The sequence below is a fragment of the Cavia porcellus genome, unplaced genomic scaffold (genome assembly GCF_034190915.1).
Source record: "Cavia porcellus strain 051 isolate PalLab524CR breed Dunkin Hartley unplaced genomic scaffold, mCavPor4.1 scaffold_2, whole genome shotgun sequence".
Classification (NCBI taxonomy): domain Eukaryota; kingdom Metazoa; phylum Chordata; class Mammalia; order Rodentia; family Caviidae; genus Cavia; species Cavia porcellus.
In genome coordinates, this window is record NW_026947485.1 from 10,237,621 (window position 1) to 10,256,689 (window position 19,069).

General features: G+C 39.7%; 1 protein-coding gene across 14 annotated transcripts in view; it reads right to left on the minus strand.

The window, feature by feature from the left end:
* Positions 1–19,069, minus strand: part of Srpk2 (SRSF protein kinase 2) — a 225,596-nt gene that overhangs the window by 60,628 nt on the left and 145,899 nt on the right. For all 14 annotated transcript variants that reach the window (XM_063237900.1, XM_063237893.1, XM_063237883.1 and 11 more), the window contains one exon: positions 8,932–9,089. In XM_063237900.1, coding sequence (XP_063093970.1) covers positions 8,932–9,089 — 158 coding nt within the window. The remainder of the gene's footprint in view (positions 1–8,931; positions 9,090–19,069) is intronic.

Consider the following 19,069-nt stretch of genomic DNA (forward strand, 5'->3'; position numbering starts at 1 on the left):
AGGAGCACATGCAGGAGGGAAGAACACTGTAGCAGACTGCACCCAGAGGTTCCTGCCCAGATCCTGCAGCACCCTTTTCTAGGACGCCAGGGGCCGAAAGCTAGGGACAACAGCCACTGACATTTAGAATGCTTTGAAGTACAACCCATCTATCCATATATAAAATCGGAAATCTGGATTACACAATTGAGTATGTCTGGAATTTTTCACTCCAAATAACACAACTGTATCTGCAGTTCCCAGGTAGCTTCATTTGAAGGTGAACGCAAATTCTGGTTGCTCTCCCAACTTCCCAGACTACTCATGTCTATTTCTTTTACTTTTTTTTTTTTAAACTTGTTTTTTTTCTTCTTAGAGCTCATTAAATTTCTCAAAGGCTTCTCATTTAGCAGCCTCACCACATTTTTTTTAAAAACTACATCCCAATCTGTTTTCCTAGCCAATCTGTAATAGTCATATAAGGTTTGGAAACATCAAGACTGCCTTCATTCTGACTAGACTTTGGGGGTCTACGACCACTCCAAGATTCAACGATCCACAAAAGCTATTCACAAACAGCTATTATGGTTACAGATGAGCACGGCTAAAGGATGACACCAATTAAAATCAGCCAGGGGTTTTCAGGGGAACTATCTAGGAAGGTTCCAAATTGGGGGCTGCTCTCTCCCAATGGAGTCCAGAGCAGCAGCATTAACTCCTCTGGGGCAGGGTGTGTGTGATAACGCACACAGAGAACTGCTGACCAGGTCATGCACTGGAGCCTCAGCCAGCATCCACAGATGTCAGGCCTCTATTTGACTGCGCTATGGCTAACTTCAGTCTGCAGTTTCTCTAAACATCGAGCAGCCACTGTGACCCAAAGTTCTCACTGTAACTCCCTACCCTCATAGAGACGTTCTGGTGTGATCCAAGGTCCCCAGATAAACAAAGGAGGACCTAAAGGACTCCCAGGAGCCAGGGGCAAGGCCATACCTCCCTTTTTTTCAGCAAGGTTAAATCCTTTACTATAGCATCTGCCTATCTTTTCTTCTGAGACCTAGGCTTCTTACTTCTAGCAGCCTTCTTAATATCTCCACCAAGAATTCAAGTCAACAAAATTCCCCCTGACCAAGGGTGACTTTCCTTTTTCTGTTAACAGTACCATTATTTTTTTTCTTTTTGAAAAAAAAAAATTTCTTATTTCTAGGTTATGGTTATATGTGTTTCAAGCGCAATGCAATGTTCTAATACATATAAACACTATTGTTTCCAATAAAGAGCTGAAACAGATTATAATCATAATATAAAATTAGAAGGAAATTGGGAAAAAGAAAAAACAGTCCAGAAAAAGGAAAGCAGAGTAATGCCACAAAGAAGTTACACACAAAACACACGCTATAAGTGACTTTTCACATGTTTCAGTGGGGCTGTACATTTGGCTCTGAGCTTCTTCACAGCCAACAAGATCTAAACGAAAGCAGAAATGACAAGCGGCTTTGTAATTCAGAGTCCATTAGAGGAAACCACTCCCAGGAGGCACTGTCCTTGTCTCTGGCACTCCAGGGTTTAAAGCTGCCTTAAAGGTCTTAAAACTGAAGACCCTGGGGCCTCTGCGATGCTGTTGGCGTCAGCCTCTCCATGTTTACATCATCTCTCTCCAGAAGCAGTCATCCATGATTTCAAGTTAGCCTTCCTTAGCTACAGGCTTTCCACACATAAAACCTACGCTGCTTCCCTGCTAATTTTTCCTTTTTTAAATATTTCCTCTATTTAGAACACATGTTTAATGTAGAAAACCAAGACACAGAAGAAACAAAAATACAAATCCTACTATCCATAAGTACTTAGGTATTGTCCATATTTTAAAAACTGACATAAAATCTACATATAAAAACCAAAGATCTTACCTGTACAATCCACTACTATTTGATGAACATATATATTCCTTTGTCAACTCCCAGCACCATCAGGTCTATCAAGAGCTAAAATCTCCTGGGTCTCCATAAAAGAAATGTAGTAAGGTTTCATGCAATAAGTTTAAGAGCACCTATTAGTTTTCAGTTAAATTTGTCTATAGTGCTGGGCACAGTGATATATGCCTATAATCCCAGCACTCAGAAGGCTGAGCTAGGAGGGTCCCCATGAGTTTGAAACCAATCTGGGCTGTGTATGAGTTCAAGGTCAGCCTGAACTACAAAGTGAGACACTACCTCAAACAAAACATAAAGTTCATCAGTAGCATTAATGATTTCAGGTAAAAGAATTATGAATGAAGGGCTATCCTTATTTTTATCAAAATTAAAGAATACAGTTCTACAAAATATTTGAGGTTGCATAATACTACGTTAAAAGGCATTTTGTAGGACAGGGTTTTTCAACCTTGGCCACTACTGACACTAGGAGATTATAGGAACCTGTGTAGCACAGGGTTTTTACCAACATCCCTTGTCTCTACCTGGTGGATGCCAGCAGCAGTCTCAATCATGGAAACAAAAGCAGCTCCCAAACCTCACAGATGTGCTGCTTTGGGACAAAGTCACCACCAGTCAAGAGTCGCTGATGCAGACAGTAAACAGGGTTCTACACTTCAATTTCTAAGGCAATTTTATATAAGATGTTTTTCTTTTCCTTAAAGAAAAAAAATCTGAAACTCCAAAAGAATTTTAAGTCATGGACTCTGCAGAGATAGGAAAAGAAGATGACAAAGGCCAATGAAACTTTAAAACTAACATTAAATTTAGGGAGTTATTAAAGCTCAGCCAGTCTGTAATTTCCACAGTTGAATGCACAGTGGTAAAGATATTTGTGTGTAAGAAATAAAACTATGTTGTGCTTCTAAGTATGTAAATACTTATTATTATATGCTTTGAAGATATGAGCCCTAAAATTACAAACATAAACTGTATGCCACTCAAACGCGTGTGAAATGTAAGAATTCTGGAGCACTACAGATGACATTAAGGTAAAAATTAAGGACCTCTTCTCTATTCTCTTTGATGGGCCCTTCAGGGCTGTCAACCTGCACACGCTGAAATGACCCTCAGATAAGAGGCAGCATGAGTACTTTGTCTCTAAGCTATATCCCTCCTGCACCATGGGTCAACAAAACATATAGCCCTTTGCCACAGAACTTGGAGACTAGTGAAAAGGCAACTAGGAAAGAAGACAAAAATAAACCCATAATTACACACCAAGATGAACACTAAGCTGGAAGGGACAACTGTGAAATCCGAAGGGGGTGGGGCCTAACATCTGCGTTGGGGTCCAGTATTTCCAAGGTAATAACACATTTTCATACCAAGACAGACCACAACTGTGTAAAAGTCTGTTTCTCCCAAAACAATGTAAGTGACAGAATGATACACAGGTGTCAAGTTATCTAAGAATGAGCTAAGCTACAAAGTGGAATTCTCCGAGGATTAGCGCAGGCAGCTTGATACAACAAAGCAATGCTCCTAACCAAACCTTTTACTTGGTCCCTGCAGCAAGTATGTGCTGAAGGTTCCAACAAGAAGTAAGGCAGTGGTGGCAAACCTACGGTACATGTGCTGCAATAGGCTATTTATATTACGGATATCATTTATATCATTAAAAGCTCCAAAAAGTTCACCACCACTGACACAAAAGGCAACTCAAAGCAGTGATTCTACATTCCCACAATTCCAACTCTCGGGTGGCTGATACAGGAGGACTGCCTAAGTCAGATGGCAGCCTTGTCTACAAAGTGAGCTCAAGGCCAGCCTAAACCCCACAGTATGACCCTATCTTAAAAAACAAAACAAGGGCCGGGCATGGTGGTGAACACCTGTAAAACCAGCACTTGGGAGACTGAGTCAGGAGGGTTGCTGTAAGTTCAAGGCAAGCCTGAAATGCATAGTAAAACCTTGTTTCAAAAAAAACAAAATAAAACAAAACAGGATAGGAAAAAAAAAGGACAGAGGGAGAGAGGGAAGCAAGTACATAGCATAGATGAGCAGACTACCCTTCAAAGGGAAGAAATATCACTTAATGAAGTCCTAGTCCTACGCCCACGGACTACAATTCAAGAGTTTACAGTTAAGTCGAAGAAAGTGTACCTACCACTCACCCTTTGTCTCCTCTAGCAAGTCTTGAGAGATTCTAAAACGTCTAAGTTACAGAGCCTTCATGCACAGACTCATGACATGATCACGTATTAGGAAAAGCCTCCTGGAAGTATTTATTTACAGGCTACGCCTTTGTTGACCCACATCATCCCGTTGGCTTGGAAGTGGAATCTGAATAAACAACACAGTTTGCCGCTACAGTTCCTGCCTAGACAACTGATCAGAGGTGACATGTAAAAAGAGACAGGCAGTGCTGACGTATCTCTCTCCAGAGGCCAAGGAAGGACTCCCATGTAAACCAGGCAGAAAGCTAAGGAGAGCAGTGTCAATTCAGAGGGGAATATACCAGGAGAGAACTGCACAACAAATAAAATTCCTGAATTTCTTAAGTTTTTGTGTCTGGCCAGGCATATATGGTGGTGTACACCTATAATTCCAGTATTCGGGAAGCTGAGCCAAGAGGATGGCTGTGAGTTTGAGATTATCCTGAGCTACAAAGTGAGTCCCTGCATCAAAAAGGTGGGGGAGGGATCTTTTGTCTGCTAGTAATGCCACATGTTTCGTATGTCATCTTATTGTGAGCCCTCTAAAATCCTAGATAGTATATTATTATATCATAGATGAAAAAAATTTCAGAGCCCATGGAAAAGAGAACTTGTCCAAGGATACGGAGCCAGGTTCAGAACCCAGGTCTCTCAGACACCAGTCCAGAGATGACCTGGATAGGTAAAGTTAAAAAAAAAAAAGTCAAGCCCATTCCAAAGAGAATGCCATCAGAGGTAGACAGCAATGAACAATGCTTGAACAATATCAGAATCTTAAATGAGGGGCTGGGGATTTAGCTCAGCGGCATAAGCACCTGCCTTGCAAGCAGGCGGTTGTGAGTTCGATCCCCGGTACCAATAAAAAAGGGGAAAAAAAAAAAAAAAAGATGTATAGAATCTTAAATGGCTACAATGACAGAAGGGGTATATGTTTTGAGGAAGTAAAGAGTTGTAAAGGTGAGCAGGTAAAAAGATCAGATACATTTTGAGTGAGAAACAACTAAAACAACAGGGATCCAAAGGCCTCCAGCAGCCACTGCTGAGTGATGGGATTCCAGGGGAACTGCCCTATATGTATTTCCTATGGTAACATATTCATAAAAGAAAACCATTATGTGATATGTTGTACTGTGTTTTGGGAGAAGTGGCTGGAAGGGTAGAGGTTCTACACTAATAAGAGGAAGGAAACAAGAGAACAAGCAGAGTGACAGAAGATAAGACGCCTTGCCTAAGCAGGCCTCCCACCCTGGGAAAGCTTACCATCCTTACCCCACTTCCTGAATACTTAGTCCAAAAGCTATTGGGCAGGGCCAGGCACCAAAGGGTGCCAGAGCACAAGCTAGGTAAGGAAGGAAGGGTAAGATGATAGCAATAGTGGTGACTGCAACTGGTGACTCATCAGGCACTACAGGAAATTAATCAGCTAAGTAAACATAATGCAATAATGAGAGCCTGGTCTTTTACAGTCAGGAAAAAAGAAAAGTCTACAAAAAAGGAAAAGGGAGAAAACTGGGCTGAATTCTCTGGTGTTACTATGAATTTAGAGAGATCAGATTAAACTCAGGATTTCAATATATTCAAAGATGAGTAGAAAAATAAATATAAAGGAAGAATGTGTGTGTCCTAGCACTTTACCAACATCAGGAAACAGTAGAAGTAATTACCCTGGACAGCAGTAATAAACATACCTAATGCCCAGACCTTCCTTTCTAACTACTGTTCTTCACTAACATGAACCAGAGCCCTGTGACAAAATTTGACTGCACAGCTGAAATAGAGAAATACAAGATGAACCGAGGCTATCTTATTGTATCTTAAGTAAAGAAGTGCTTGAAGAATGGGACATTTCAAAAGAGCTCAGAATCAAACTAAAGGGCTCCTGAGGACAAATTAGGGTAAATCCAAACACTGAAATAAGTAAGGAGGGTGACTGAGTATAACCAGTGCATAAAACAGAAATCAGCTGGAGTAGGGGAGGGGTGAGTATGTTGCTTGACATGTTTACTCTCAAATAACTCAACAAAATGTGTATTACTTGGTAGGAAGAAAGAAAAACTCAGAGACATCAGGCAGATGTCATCTTAATGGGCATCATCTCTGGTGGGCCAAGTAGAAACTGTGTACCTCCTAAAAGGATGCTCGAATGAAATGTGGCATCGCCTCTGGGGTTTTCCACCTGAGAAACAGCATGCAACCTATAATCTTCATGTCAGGGTCAAGAAAGCCAAGAAAATACTACAGAATACTTCCCAATCAGAAGATAAATTGGGCAAGAAAATGCAGTGTTGTATATTATTCCGTCATGCATCCATTTTATAAACTGACAAATCCCAAGCAGAACCTAAAGGCTAAGTGGTAGCAGCACATTAGCATTAATTTCCTGATCTGATCGTTGTACTGTGGTTTACTGAAGAATGTACTTGATTACAGGCAAATACGATAAAGTATTCAGAGGTAATAAAGCATTATTTGTCACTACTGTATTTAACCTCGACAAGTTCTGGTGGAAAAAACTCTCTTCTATTCATTTAAAAAAAAAAATGTGAAAGCCACTGTTCTTACCCAAGACAGTCCCACTCAACTCCTTAAACTGTCATGGTCTGGCTCTTAAATGCCCCCCACACCCCAGGCCACAGGTCAAAGGCTTGGTTGCTGGCCTGTGGTGTTACCAGGAGGTAGAAGTAGTTACAGGAGGAAGCCTAGCTGAAGGAGCCAGATCACTGGGAGCATTCCCTTGAGAGGGTATTAGGACCCTAGCCACCGCCTCTTTCTCTTTGCTTCCCAGATATCAGGGAGTTCCTGGCTTTTCCAGCACGCTCTAGTCCGTGATGTTCATAGCCTCTCCATGAGCCCAAAGCAGCAGGGCCAAGCAAGTCACAGGGTGAAAATAAAGTTGGAGCCCAGTACACCTTTTCCTCTTTTTAAACTGATTATTTCTGACATTTTGCCACCATGACAGAAATACGAGTAACACAGACTCCTCAGATGCATTTCGATCAGTTATCTTAAGACAACCAAGATAGTCTACTACACAAAACTCACAAAGTATGGCAACATGTAGTACTTGACAAATTTAAGACAAGAAAGAAAAGAGCACTCAGGATATAGCTCAGTGGCTTAAGTGTCTGCCTGGCAAGTACAAAGTTGTGAGTTCAATCCCCAGTACCAGGAAGGAAAAAAAAGAGAGAGTGAGCAGAAGTGTGTGAGCACATATGTGCATAAATGTAGAGTGAAAACCTTATCTCTAACAAGCCTCACTAAGACTGACTTTAATGCTCTTAAGATGCTGGGAGTCCAGGGGAAAGTGCCTAGAACCTCCCCTGCCTGTGGAATTCTTTAGTCTTAGCCTTACACTTGGGGATGACATATGCTGGCCCCCAGAGGAGGTCAGGAAGTAGAAGTAGTCACGACTACCTTTCCTGACCACATCCTGTGGATTCTGCTGAGAGCAGTTTTCCTCCAGGACAGTGGAGATTATCTATTGAAGAGAACAGCTCGAGGAATGATTCCAACAGAACAATCTAGAGCTTTCATCTCTGCAGCAAAACCAAAAACTAGTAGGCTACATCTTCTCTTGTAACAACTTAATTTTCAAGCCAAAGAATGCAGACTGAAAAAGATAGTAGAGAATGCTTACTTTTTACCTTTATAAAGTATCTATTCAGTATCTTTCCTTTTACTGGACAGCATGAACCTTTGAGATCATAACCACTATTTATAAAACAAACATTAAGATCCACACTTTATTTTCTAAGGTTAAAACTCATTTTATATGTAGGCACCTTTATTTTTAGGAGAATCAGGCTAGAGTAGAAGTTTAGTTCCATATTTTCATAGCTTTCTCTTAACACACACACACACACACACACACACACATACACACATATACACATGCACTAAACTAACACACAAATGACCTGTATCTAACAGCTAAATTACAAAGAAACTACAGGTCCAAAGATTCCTTTATGTTTTATGGCTCTTCATGTATACCTCATTCACTCTTTATGCTATAAGGAATGTGACTTACAATTTTAGAAACTTAGTACTAAATAAGCAATCTCTTCAACTACACAGAAGTTGAGAATTCCAGGTATTAAAATCTAAATGGGTAAGACAAAACCAGGCAGCTGACTGCACACAGCAACTTGCTTTTTTCCTAGATTCTCAAGAGTCTAGTCTGCATAAGTATCATGTCTCTGACATACTGCTCTCAATATGCGCCACTCTAACATGCCCGACTTTAGAACTTTGTGTAGTTTCACTCCTCACAAAGCATTTATACAACATTCCACTTAAATAGCTTCTATGTATTCTGTAAAATCATAGCTAAAAACAAAATCCACCAAGCCACACAATAGAAAAACCCACAGAATGTCTCTTTCGTTAAGTACAATGCCAGGAAAAAGTCTCTGTTTACAACAAATGTGCGTGCTTTCATTCCACAGACAATGAATACTATGTGATTCAATGCTACACAGAGAAGGCAATGGTTCCCTGGTAGGCTAACAGCCAGAAAACTGGAAATCAAATACAAAAGTTATAATTAGCTGCCCATAGGAGCCTGGTACCTTCTACTCCTTAGGCTCTTCTTGGCTGGTTTATTTCCTTTATTTTTAATTGTACCAGATTAAATGCTTTTAAAGGCAAGTATATATGTACATGTTTTCTCTCAATCCTGTATTTTCTAGTCAATGAGCAGAGAGACTAACTTAATAAAGACCAAGCAATGTACAGGACTAATTCCCCTCGCCAGTCCCCAGCCTGGCCACTGTGCAGCCCAGTGAGAAAGCACATTCATGCCGCCATGCCCGCCACATCACCTTTGCAGTAATCCGCAGGGTCCTCCTGTTCCTCATCATCTGATCCCAGGATCTCCTCCTCTGGCTCTGGGGGAGTGGGTTCTGGCAGTGGTGGTGGTGGAGGAGGTGGAGGAGGTGGAGGAGGAGGAACTAAAGGAGCTTTCTGTTGCGGCTCCGGCCTGAAACAGTGGAAAGAAAATTTCTATTTACTCAGAAGTAAGTCTTGAGTTATGGAAACATTTGAGAGTTATGTAATATGGGGAAAGCTAAAACTTATCACACAGTAACGTCAAGTAAGTATGTTTCAATACACAGATGAGGGCTATCCTTATGAATGAATTAAGGAATATTTTATAGGAGTATTTTCAAAGTTTCAGAATTTCTCAAGCCTTGAAATGCTATGAAATTTCAATAAAATGAACAGCTATCTTATGACATACATATTTGTTAGAAAACATCTCAGGTATTTTAAAAAGGTGCGAGCAGTCCTCAGCTTAAACAGAGGATTCAGGGATTCAGAGCTCAGTGGCATAGCATCTACCTGTCAAGCACAAGGTCCCGAGTTTGAATCTCAGTACCAAAAAAATTATAAAGAGGATGTTTTTCCCTTGTATGAAAATTGGAATTTATTTCCCATAGAAACAGTAAGTTGATTAATACATAATCTATCTAAATTATAGTTATTTTCATTTAATATTTCAGGTATCTATCAACCTTACTTATGAAGAACACTATCCAAAACTGGAACTTAAAGAAAAACCCACAAACAGCCAAGTAATATAGTCCATATACATTGTATAGTCCATATACTATACAAAGGTCATTTCTACTTATCCCATAAATGTGAAATGATATTTAGTATAATCTTTTACAAAGGACAGAAAAGACAAAAAAATTTTGAGGGCTCACACAGACAAACCTTGAAATACCAAGAATAACACACATTATAACTACATTTGTTTAGAAGTGAAACATTCACAATGGATTCTATAAAATGAAGTTTGTAATCACTATATAAATTTGCTGCAGGGGCTGGGAACATAGCTTAGTGTCTGCACATTTGCCAGGCATGCACGAGGTCCCAGGTGCAGTCTGCCAGCTCTGAAAAAGTTAAATGGTATTTCAAACCATGTCCCAAAAGGGAAAACATGGTCCTAATGTCTCAACTCTGATGCCAGAAGCACATGCGTCTCTTAAGCTGCTGTCCTAACAGGCATATCACTGCTGTCCTGAACTAGCCTTATGCTGTGGGTGAAAAGTGAATGGAAATAGGCAATTGTGGAGGAATAAAGGTGTTGGAGAGATGAGGGTGTCTACAAAAGCAGTGTCAGCAGGTAGAAATGGGGGGACCCTTGTGGGGAGCAAGTAGAACGTCAGTGGCATCAATGTGGTATCAAAGTGGCATTTTTTGCCTGCCCAGGGTACATTTTCTCTTTCTGAAAGTACCTGGCTTCCCCTGGGGCCACTGCCACTCCCTGTACAACGGAAAGCTGGTTCCAGATCCCTTCTCTCCTCACAGTAGCACGGTCTGGGCACACAACCAAAGCTTGCTCTTCAGCCCCAGAACTCTGAGGTGGTCAGCTTCATTAGGGGTGCAGCCATCCTCAGCTGCTATAAAGAATCAGGGCCGGGCTAAGGGTTTAGCTCAGCCACACAGCACCTGCCTGCCAAGCGCGAGGTCCTGAGTTCAATTCCCAGTATTTAAAAAAAAAAAAAAGGGAAATGGGAAGGTGAAAGGGAAGACGGGGAAGGGGAAGGAATCAGGAGCTGCTGAGACCACTGCCCCTAAGCCAGACCTCTATGTCCTTGCACAATCGGAGAGCCCTCAATACTCCTCTATGCAAAGTAATCATACTTGTATGTGTAGTTTGCCAACAAACCCCAAACTGTCACACCTGAAACAAGGAATGAGGGACAGGAACAAGCAGAAACATGGCAGTCATGAGGAAGGGTGGTGACTGCATGAGACAGATAAGCAGAAATGTAATGCAAGGATGGCTACCTTTGGCAGGAAAACCCTAAGTGCTTCTAAATCAGGAGTGATACATTGATTGATGCTTGCTAAAATTTATGAAGATGCAAAGTTAGGGCTCTCCAGGGAGCAGATATTACACATGTGGTCATGGTACCAGTCTGAGCAGCCAGCAGTCACACTCCAGAGAATGCCTATCACTTCTACAACACATCTCCAAATGCCAACAGGCCTCACTAAAGTGTAATGCGCTTTCTGCCAGCCTTGCCAACGCTCCTTTTCCTTGTAACAGACAAGCCATGGCTAAGAACAGCATGGTCACAGGCATAAGGGAATCCTGGAAGAGGAAGGGCGGGGGCCGGGGGACTGTAAATATTGCATATGGCGCCTAAGAGTGACAGATGACCTCCAAGAGCCAGCCACCACCCACTGTCCAAGGGAGTAGGGAGAATTTCATTTGTTGATGAGTTGGCTAAGTTAGAAATACTTCTGAAAGCCAGTTATTTCTACCTTACTTAGCAACTCTGTATAAAAAAACAAACAAAAAGGGGGTTGGGGGTTTAGCTCAGAGGCATAAGCACCTGCCTTGAAAGCAGGCAGTCGTGAGTTCAATCCCCGGTACCAATAAAAAGGAAAAAGACAAAACAAACAAACAAACAAACAACAAGAGTAGTTTCTATGATTTTAAAACACACTGTAGAAATGACTTGATGAAAAAAGGATCTTCTTCTAGTGCAGGACACTCCTTTGCTCAGTACATCTGGGCCAGATAATCCGTGGCTATGGGGACTACCAGTGCATCTCACATATCCCTCACCTGTAGTCAGTGCACATCAGCAGTGCACACAACCACTTCTAGTTGTAAACATCAAAGAATACATGCAGATACTGACTAATGTCTCTTGGCAGCAAAACCATTCCCACTGTCAACCACTGCACTAGCAGTATTTTCCATATACTGTACAGGTACACCTCATTTAATGGCCAAGTTAGTTTGCTGACTGAATTGTTTGCTAAATGAGGAATTGTATAATGTACAAACATTACAATACTCAGAACAAAAAAATGGTCAAACATGACAACTATTTTTATTTCCATAACCCTGATATGCAGTACTGCAGTATATAACAGAACATAAAACTATAATACTGCATTGTATAGTACAATCAGCAAAAATTACAGGACTATGTGAAACTGGACGCCTACCTCACACATACAGAAATAGTAATAGTAACCCAAAAGATTAAATGAAAGTGGTCTATAAACATAAATTTTAAAAACCCTTAAAGCTTTCAGGAGGAAAAAAAAAGGAGGATTTAATCTTCATGATCTTGGGTTAGCCAATGTTTCTTGGATACAACATCAAAAGCATAAGCAATAAAAGAGAACTTGATAAACTGGACTTCATCAAATTTTAAAACTTTTGTACTTCAAAGGGTACCACCAAGAAAAAGAAGCCCACTAAATGGGATGAAGTATTTGCAAATCATGTAACTGGAAAAGGAGTTATATCTCAAACATACTGTATAAAGAACCATTACAAACACAATAAAAAGACAAACCAATGTAAAAATGAGTAGAGGCAAAAGGGTGGAACTCAGTGGTAGAGTACCTGACTACAATGTACAAAGACCATTTGATCAGTAGAATTGCTAAAAGAGAAAAAAATTGTATGTGGAGTGTGTGTGTGTAAAGGACTGAAACAAACATTCCTCTAGCAAACATTTCTCTAAAGAAGATAATTAAATGACTGAAATACATAAAAAGAACTCCAACATCATTAGTCATAAGGGGAAAAAAACCAAAATTGTGAGATACTACCACATACTTAACACAATAGCTACAATTTAAAAAAATGTTAGAAAGGATGAAAAACACTGGAACCCCTTATATAATGCTGATGAGATTATAATTTAGCACAGTCATTTTGGCATATACCAAGAGAAATAAAAACATACATATCCACACAAAACTTTGTCCAGTAGTATTCTCAGCAGCAACTATTACTCATAAGAAACAAAAAAGACACAACCCCAGTGTCCATCAACTGAGAACAGATAAATGTGCTGTAATCTTTTTTAAAACAGCTTTAGTGCTGGAGTTTATGGTCAGCCAAGGCAGTGAGATCCTGCCTTGAAAGGAGGAGGGAGAATGGGAAAGGAAGAGGAAGAGGTAGGAGAGGGAGAAGAGGAGGAGGAGAAAGTATCTGTGGTGTAATCTTAAATGCAATTATTATCCAGCAATAAAAAAGAAATGAAGCACTAATACAGGCGACAATGTGGATGACCCTTAAAACATTATGCTGAATGAAAGATGCCAGTCACAAAACAGCTCAGGTTGTATAATTCCATTTTATATCAAATACCCAGAATACACAAACTTACAGACAAAGTAAATTAGTGGTTAATGTAGGCAGTGCAGGGTACAAGGGTTGAGGGGGTAAGATGACAGAAAGTAGCATATGAAGATGGACTACTAATACGCAGGGATTTTATTTTAAAGAAGAGTAAAAATGTCCTAATAACACAGTAATGGTCATAAAATTCTGTAAACATGGTGAAAAGAATACTTAGTTGTATACACCAATGGTTGTAAACTAAACGATATATACCTCAAAGAGTTATTTAAAAAACATAAAAGGAAAAATCTGTTATCACTTCAAATCATCTTTGAATGTCCCTTGTATAGATCTGCTTCCAAGAAAAGTCAGAAATGTACATATTTGGATTTAAGCAATCTGTAGGTGTGGTCTCTTTTATAAGTGACCACTACATTCACAGTGAAAATAATATAATGTAATTATTGTAAAAATAGGCTAAGGTTGTAATGGTCCAAAGTTTACACAAAGCACTAATCTAAGAATATATTCTCATATACAAAATTCATCATAATTCAGTGACAGGAACAACAAATTTAAAAAGCAACCTTCCATCTTCTATTTTTTACATACTATATTGCGCCCTATATAAAACACAAAATTTCTAGTCATTATTCCATAGAGGGCCATAATAAAAATGCAGTTTTTAAACCCCCCCCAAAATATTTTTCCTTCAGTACTATAATACTAACATCATCTTATTATGCTTATAAGTATATTTTCACATACACTTGCTCTATCAGAAAAGAAAAGAAAAACTGAACAACTCTAGCAAAACGCATGTATCAATCACTCAAAAGTGCTACAGAAATTCAAAATGGGTACTCTGATTTCCTTCGGCTGCTGTCGTTTGTTTTTTGCTTTTTGTTTTGGCAGAGAACCGAACAGAGTCTCACTGTGTAGCCCAGGCTGGCCTCAGACTCCCAGTAATTCCCCTTCCTCAGTCTCCCAGCACTGCGATTGCAGCCAGGCACTACACCAACCCTGGCCTGTTGGTGTTTTTTCATGTTAGCAGAGAAAAGGACACGTGAACTCTAAGCTTGGCAAGGGAAACAAGTCTTGTTCTTTTTATCAATCAATGGAAAAGGACACAATTTAACAAATACAGCTCCATTAATCTTTAATCAAAATATGAAGAAAAGGAGTTCCAGGTACATTTCTTCAGGAAGTCTTTCACAGAAGTTCACAAAAGTAAAATTTTGTTTCGTTTTCTTCTGGAGTTTGCTTTCTCCCTTCCTTCATCCTTTTTATCCTCCTTCTTGGTGGTAACTATAGCTTGAGACATACCCAACTGGCAAGTCTATTTAAGAATAGTATTAATCACTGCATATACTTTCTCCCAAAATAGCTTACCTAAAAAGGTTACTTCACACTAAGAAAAACCATAAGCTAGGAAGGAAAGCCATAATGACTTCACCTATGCCTGTTCAATGAAAAGAGGATCTCTAACCTTTACATAAACTGAGCACAGGTGTGCAATGTCTGCTGTGGCATTGACATCAGCCCCACTAGTATCCACCCATGTGAAAAAGGTCCCTGCTCTTCTGAGTGTGGGAAGACCTGTGAGTGTAAGGTGGCAAAGGTAAACTACACTGAGGAGCAGGATGCATCCTCTCAGCTCTTCCAAGCAGAGTTTTCTCCAGGTGGTCACAAAAGGGAAGGCATGCTCCAGCTGGCCAAGAAGAAAGCAAACTTCCATTAAAGAACTGCCCACTAGGGCCACATAGCAAGGAACTACCCTACTAGCAGTTCCCAGAGCAATAGTAAGCTCTGGCCAAAAGCTAGATGATGTAAGAGAAACATAACTTTCAACTTAATAGAGGTCAGATGTGCCATGTGTGTCCCCTGAAATCTAAGAATGAATTTAAAGGATAATAGAGGTTAACAGTAGAAAAGGTTTATTGAAAGACACTTCCAGAGAAACAGGAGGGGTTTCAAGTGAGTTGCCACTGAGGCCCCTTGTCAGGGGTAATTTATACAGCAAAGTCACGGTGTGAGCACAATGTGGGTACAAGCTCTTCAACCAATAAAACTACACATACACGATGGCCACTTAGCTAATATTGATCCAATAGGAAAAGTGGGACACATAGTAAGGGTATATGGCTATTAACCTTGGGTTAGCCACAATCTTTGAAACAGGAACATTTTGGGAAGAGGCGGTTCCAGATGTTCTGGTCACCCACCTGTCTGATGTCTATCTGGACTTAATGGACTGCTAGGTACGAATTATAGCATAATCTCAACTTTTCGTTCATTCCTTCTGGAGTTATGTATATCTGGCCATTGTGACTTTAACTTGAGGCCTTTTTTTACATGTGTCTCTGGCCACATTTTGATGTCTTTTTTTGTTACTGACTTTGAGAGTTCAATCTGTTTTTTACTATGTATTAATTTTTATCTAAATTAGCTGTCTATAATAACCACATAACAAGGTCCTAGTTCTACAAGTGGAAGGAAACCAGTTCTGCCAGCAATCCTTGAGTTGGAAGACAACTTCAGGCTCAAATGAGAACTACAGCTGTCACTGACACCTTAATTTCAGTCCAGTAAGAATCCAGTAAGGGGGCTGGAGATTTAGCTCAGCAGTATACGATCCCCGGTACTGATAAAAAGGAAAAAGACAAAAAAAAAAAAAAAAAAAGAATCCAGTAAGAATGCAGCTGTGGCCTGTAATCTCACCACTCAGGAGGCTGAGGCAGAAGGAATGCCACAAGTTTGAGGCCAGCCTGGGCTACAAAATGAGTTCAAGGTTGGTTTGAACTGCATAGTGAAACCCTGTCTCAAAAAAGACCAAAAAAAAAAAAAAAAAAAAAATCCAGCTGTGATGTGTTGGCCCATTTCCACCCTACAGAACTGAGTTAATGGATGGGTGTGGTTTTAAGCTGCTAAGTGGGCACTCATTCCTTATGCAGCAAAAGCACTGAGTGTCAAGTTCCTCAAAACATACTATGGTAGTTCCTGTAGAATTTTCAGAGTGTGAGCCCAAGATTTAAGATTTGGATTTTATTAAGTTTAAATAATTGAAGGGCTTAAACCGAGTAAGCAGCAATGGGAGCCAGTTCTCTTTCTAGGCATAGGCAGGTTTGGAAAAAAACAAAAACAACAACAAAACTGGAGTTCTAACAGTAAACAATCATTCATACTACACCAGAGAACAGACTTATTTTCTAAGACCATTATCTTTCCTACCAGGAGGAACACAGCCAACAAAAATGAGTAAAGATACAGTAATATCAAATCTGCTTCACAAGTGTACATTTTAGACAAAAAGGAATTAGTGAGGGTTTGGGTTTTGTTTTCTCTTCTACTACTAAGAACTGAACTGAGGGTCTTCACACTGAGCTACATGCCTACCCTTTATTTTTCACTTGGAGACATGGTCTAAATTGCCCACATAGGCCTCAAACTTGGGATATTCCTGCTCCAGCTTCACAGAGTGCTGAGATCACAAATGGGCACCACCATACCTACTTTGGTGTTGGTGTTCTTCAAATGCCACCATTTGATCACCTCAATTAATAGCATGAATTAGGAAGAGATAATTGCTTTCTACACAGATATATGGAATCAGTGTGCACAATGGGTAAAAAGAATAAAAGCAAGAGGCAAGGAAACTATGCTTATCCATCAAAGAGACAATAAACACTCAGACTTGATTTGTTCTAAGTAGTGAAATAGTGCTAACATTCCTGTGGACAGATAATAGAGAGGAGCTCACTCAAGAGGTTTTAGAGAGAAGAAACTTCTATTTGAACCCACTAGAGTTCAATGAACAGGCTGAATAACCAGAAGCACAGAATACAGGGGACTGCATGATATCTAAAATCTGTAAAAATTACGTTTGGGCTGTAGGTAAAAGCAAAGGTCGTGAACATCTATCTGGTAGCTGAAGGCTGTCGTCCAACTATGTGAAAGCCACAAGAAAAACAGGAACAAAAGCATGAAGGTCACAACCCAAGTCAGAGTCAAAATTCAGATTAAGCCACCAACTTTAGATTCTAGGCTCACAATCCATAATCAACGAATGACATTACGATCACCAATTTAAGTTTATTAAATCCCTGGCCGAGTGTACAGCTCAATGATACAGGGCATGCTTATCATGCCCAATGGCCTGGTTTTACGAAAAATACAAATAAAGTAACAAAAACACAAATCTTATAAAACCATACTTTTACAAGAACTTCAAGTCTGCCTTTTACACTAGGATGAAATACACCTATAGTAAACACTAGCAAATTAAGATCTGACATGCTTTTCTATCTAAAAAGCTCTGTTAACAGGCACTCCGAAGCCAGCTGAGTGCAGATTATATTGCTACCAAAAATGAATTGTTTATATAGATCTACACTAGTGAAACTGGCTATAATCACTAAGATTGCTTCATGTTACTCAGGAAGTAATGCAAGACATACCACTTCAAATAAAACTTCTGCAAACTTCCTCAAGCTTTAAAGGATTCTACAATTACTCACTGGAAATGAATCAACAAAACTCAAGTGCAATAAACTTTCTCTCCTCTAAAGTAACTTTTTGATGTTGTTTTCTGTGTAGTACAGGCTAGTCTTAAATTCTCCTGCCTCAGCCCCCTGCTGGGGTTGCAGGTGTGCATCACCATGGCTGGTCTTTTTTTTTTTTTTTTTTTTTTTTGTCTTTTTCCTTTTTATCGGTACCAGGGATCGAACTCACGACTGCCTGCTTGCAAGGCAGGCGCTTATGCCGCTGAGCTAAATCCCCAGCCCCTTGGCTGGTCTTCTTTAAAGTAGTTCAGAGCACAGGAAATAAATGAAACTTCTAGGCAACTGTTATACAATTTGGAAGCTAGCAATCACATTAATTAAAAGTGAATAAAATTTAAAATCCAGTTTTTCAGTTATGTTCATTTCACGTACTGAAGAGCTATATATGATTGGCGATGAAAGTACAATATGGGCAGTTTAACTATACAAAACAGGGGGCTGGGGACTTAGCGGCATAAACACCTGCCTTGCAAGCAGCCGGTCGTGAGTTCAATTCCCGGTACCAATAAAAATGAAAAAAACAACAACAACAAAAAAAAAAAGATAAAAAAAACTATACAGAACATTTCCTTCATCAGAGAATTCTGCTGGACAGCGCTACTTTGGACAATCTTTTAACAATATGAACCTCTTATAGCATATCATCGTTTTTAATATAAAAAATTGGCTAACAAGTTCGTAACACTTTTCTATACTTCAAACAATTTATTGGAAGTTTCAAAAGAAGCAGCAAACTAGCCGAGCATGGTGGTACAGGACTATAATCCAAGCATTTGAGAGGCTGGGGCAGGAGGAAGATCATCATGAGTTTGAGGCCAATCTGCTCTCCATAGTGGGTTCAAGACCAGCCTGAATTACACAGTGAGACCCTATCTCAATAATAATAATAATAATAATAATAATAATAATAATAATAATAAAACATATGTCCAAAATAAGCAGAAAGTGACCAATAGGCAGGCGATCGCCATTTTACATTAGCTAATTCCACCATCAGAATACTCTTTGTCTCATTATATCTCCTTCTTGAAATGAACTCACTGCAGCAGTATCTGCAACAGCAATACCCTGGTATCTGAATGTCCATCAAGGAGAACTTGCTGATAACATTATATGAGACCACTGCCCAACTATGCAACACTATTCTGTCCCCAAAAAAGAAGACAAATGAAATTAAAGAAATAATTCATTAATAATGATATCAACAGGAATAAAATACTTAGAAGTTTAATAAAAGAAGTTTAAAAATTGACTGAAAACTATGAAACATTATTGAAAGAAATTCTT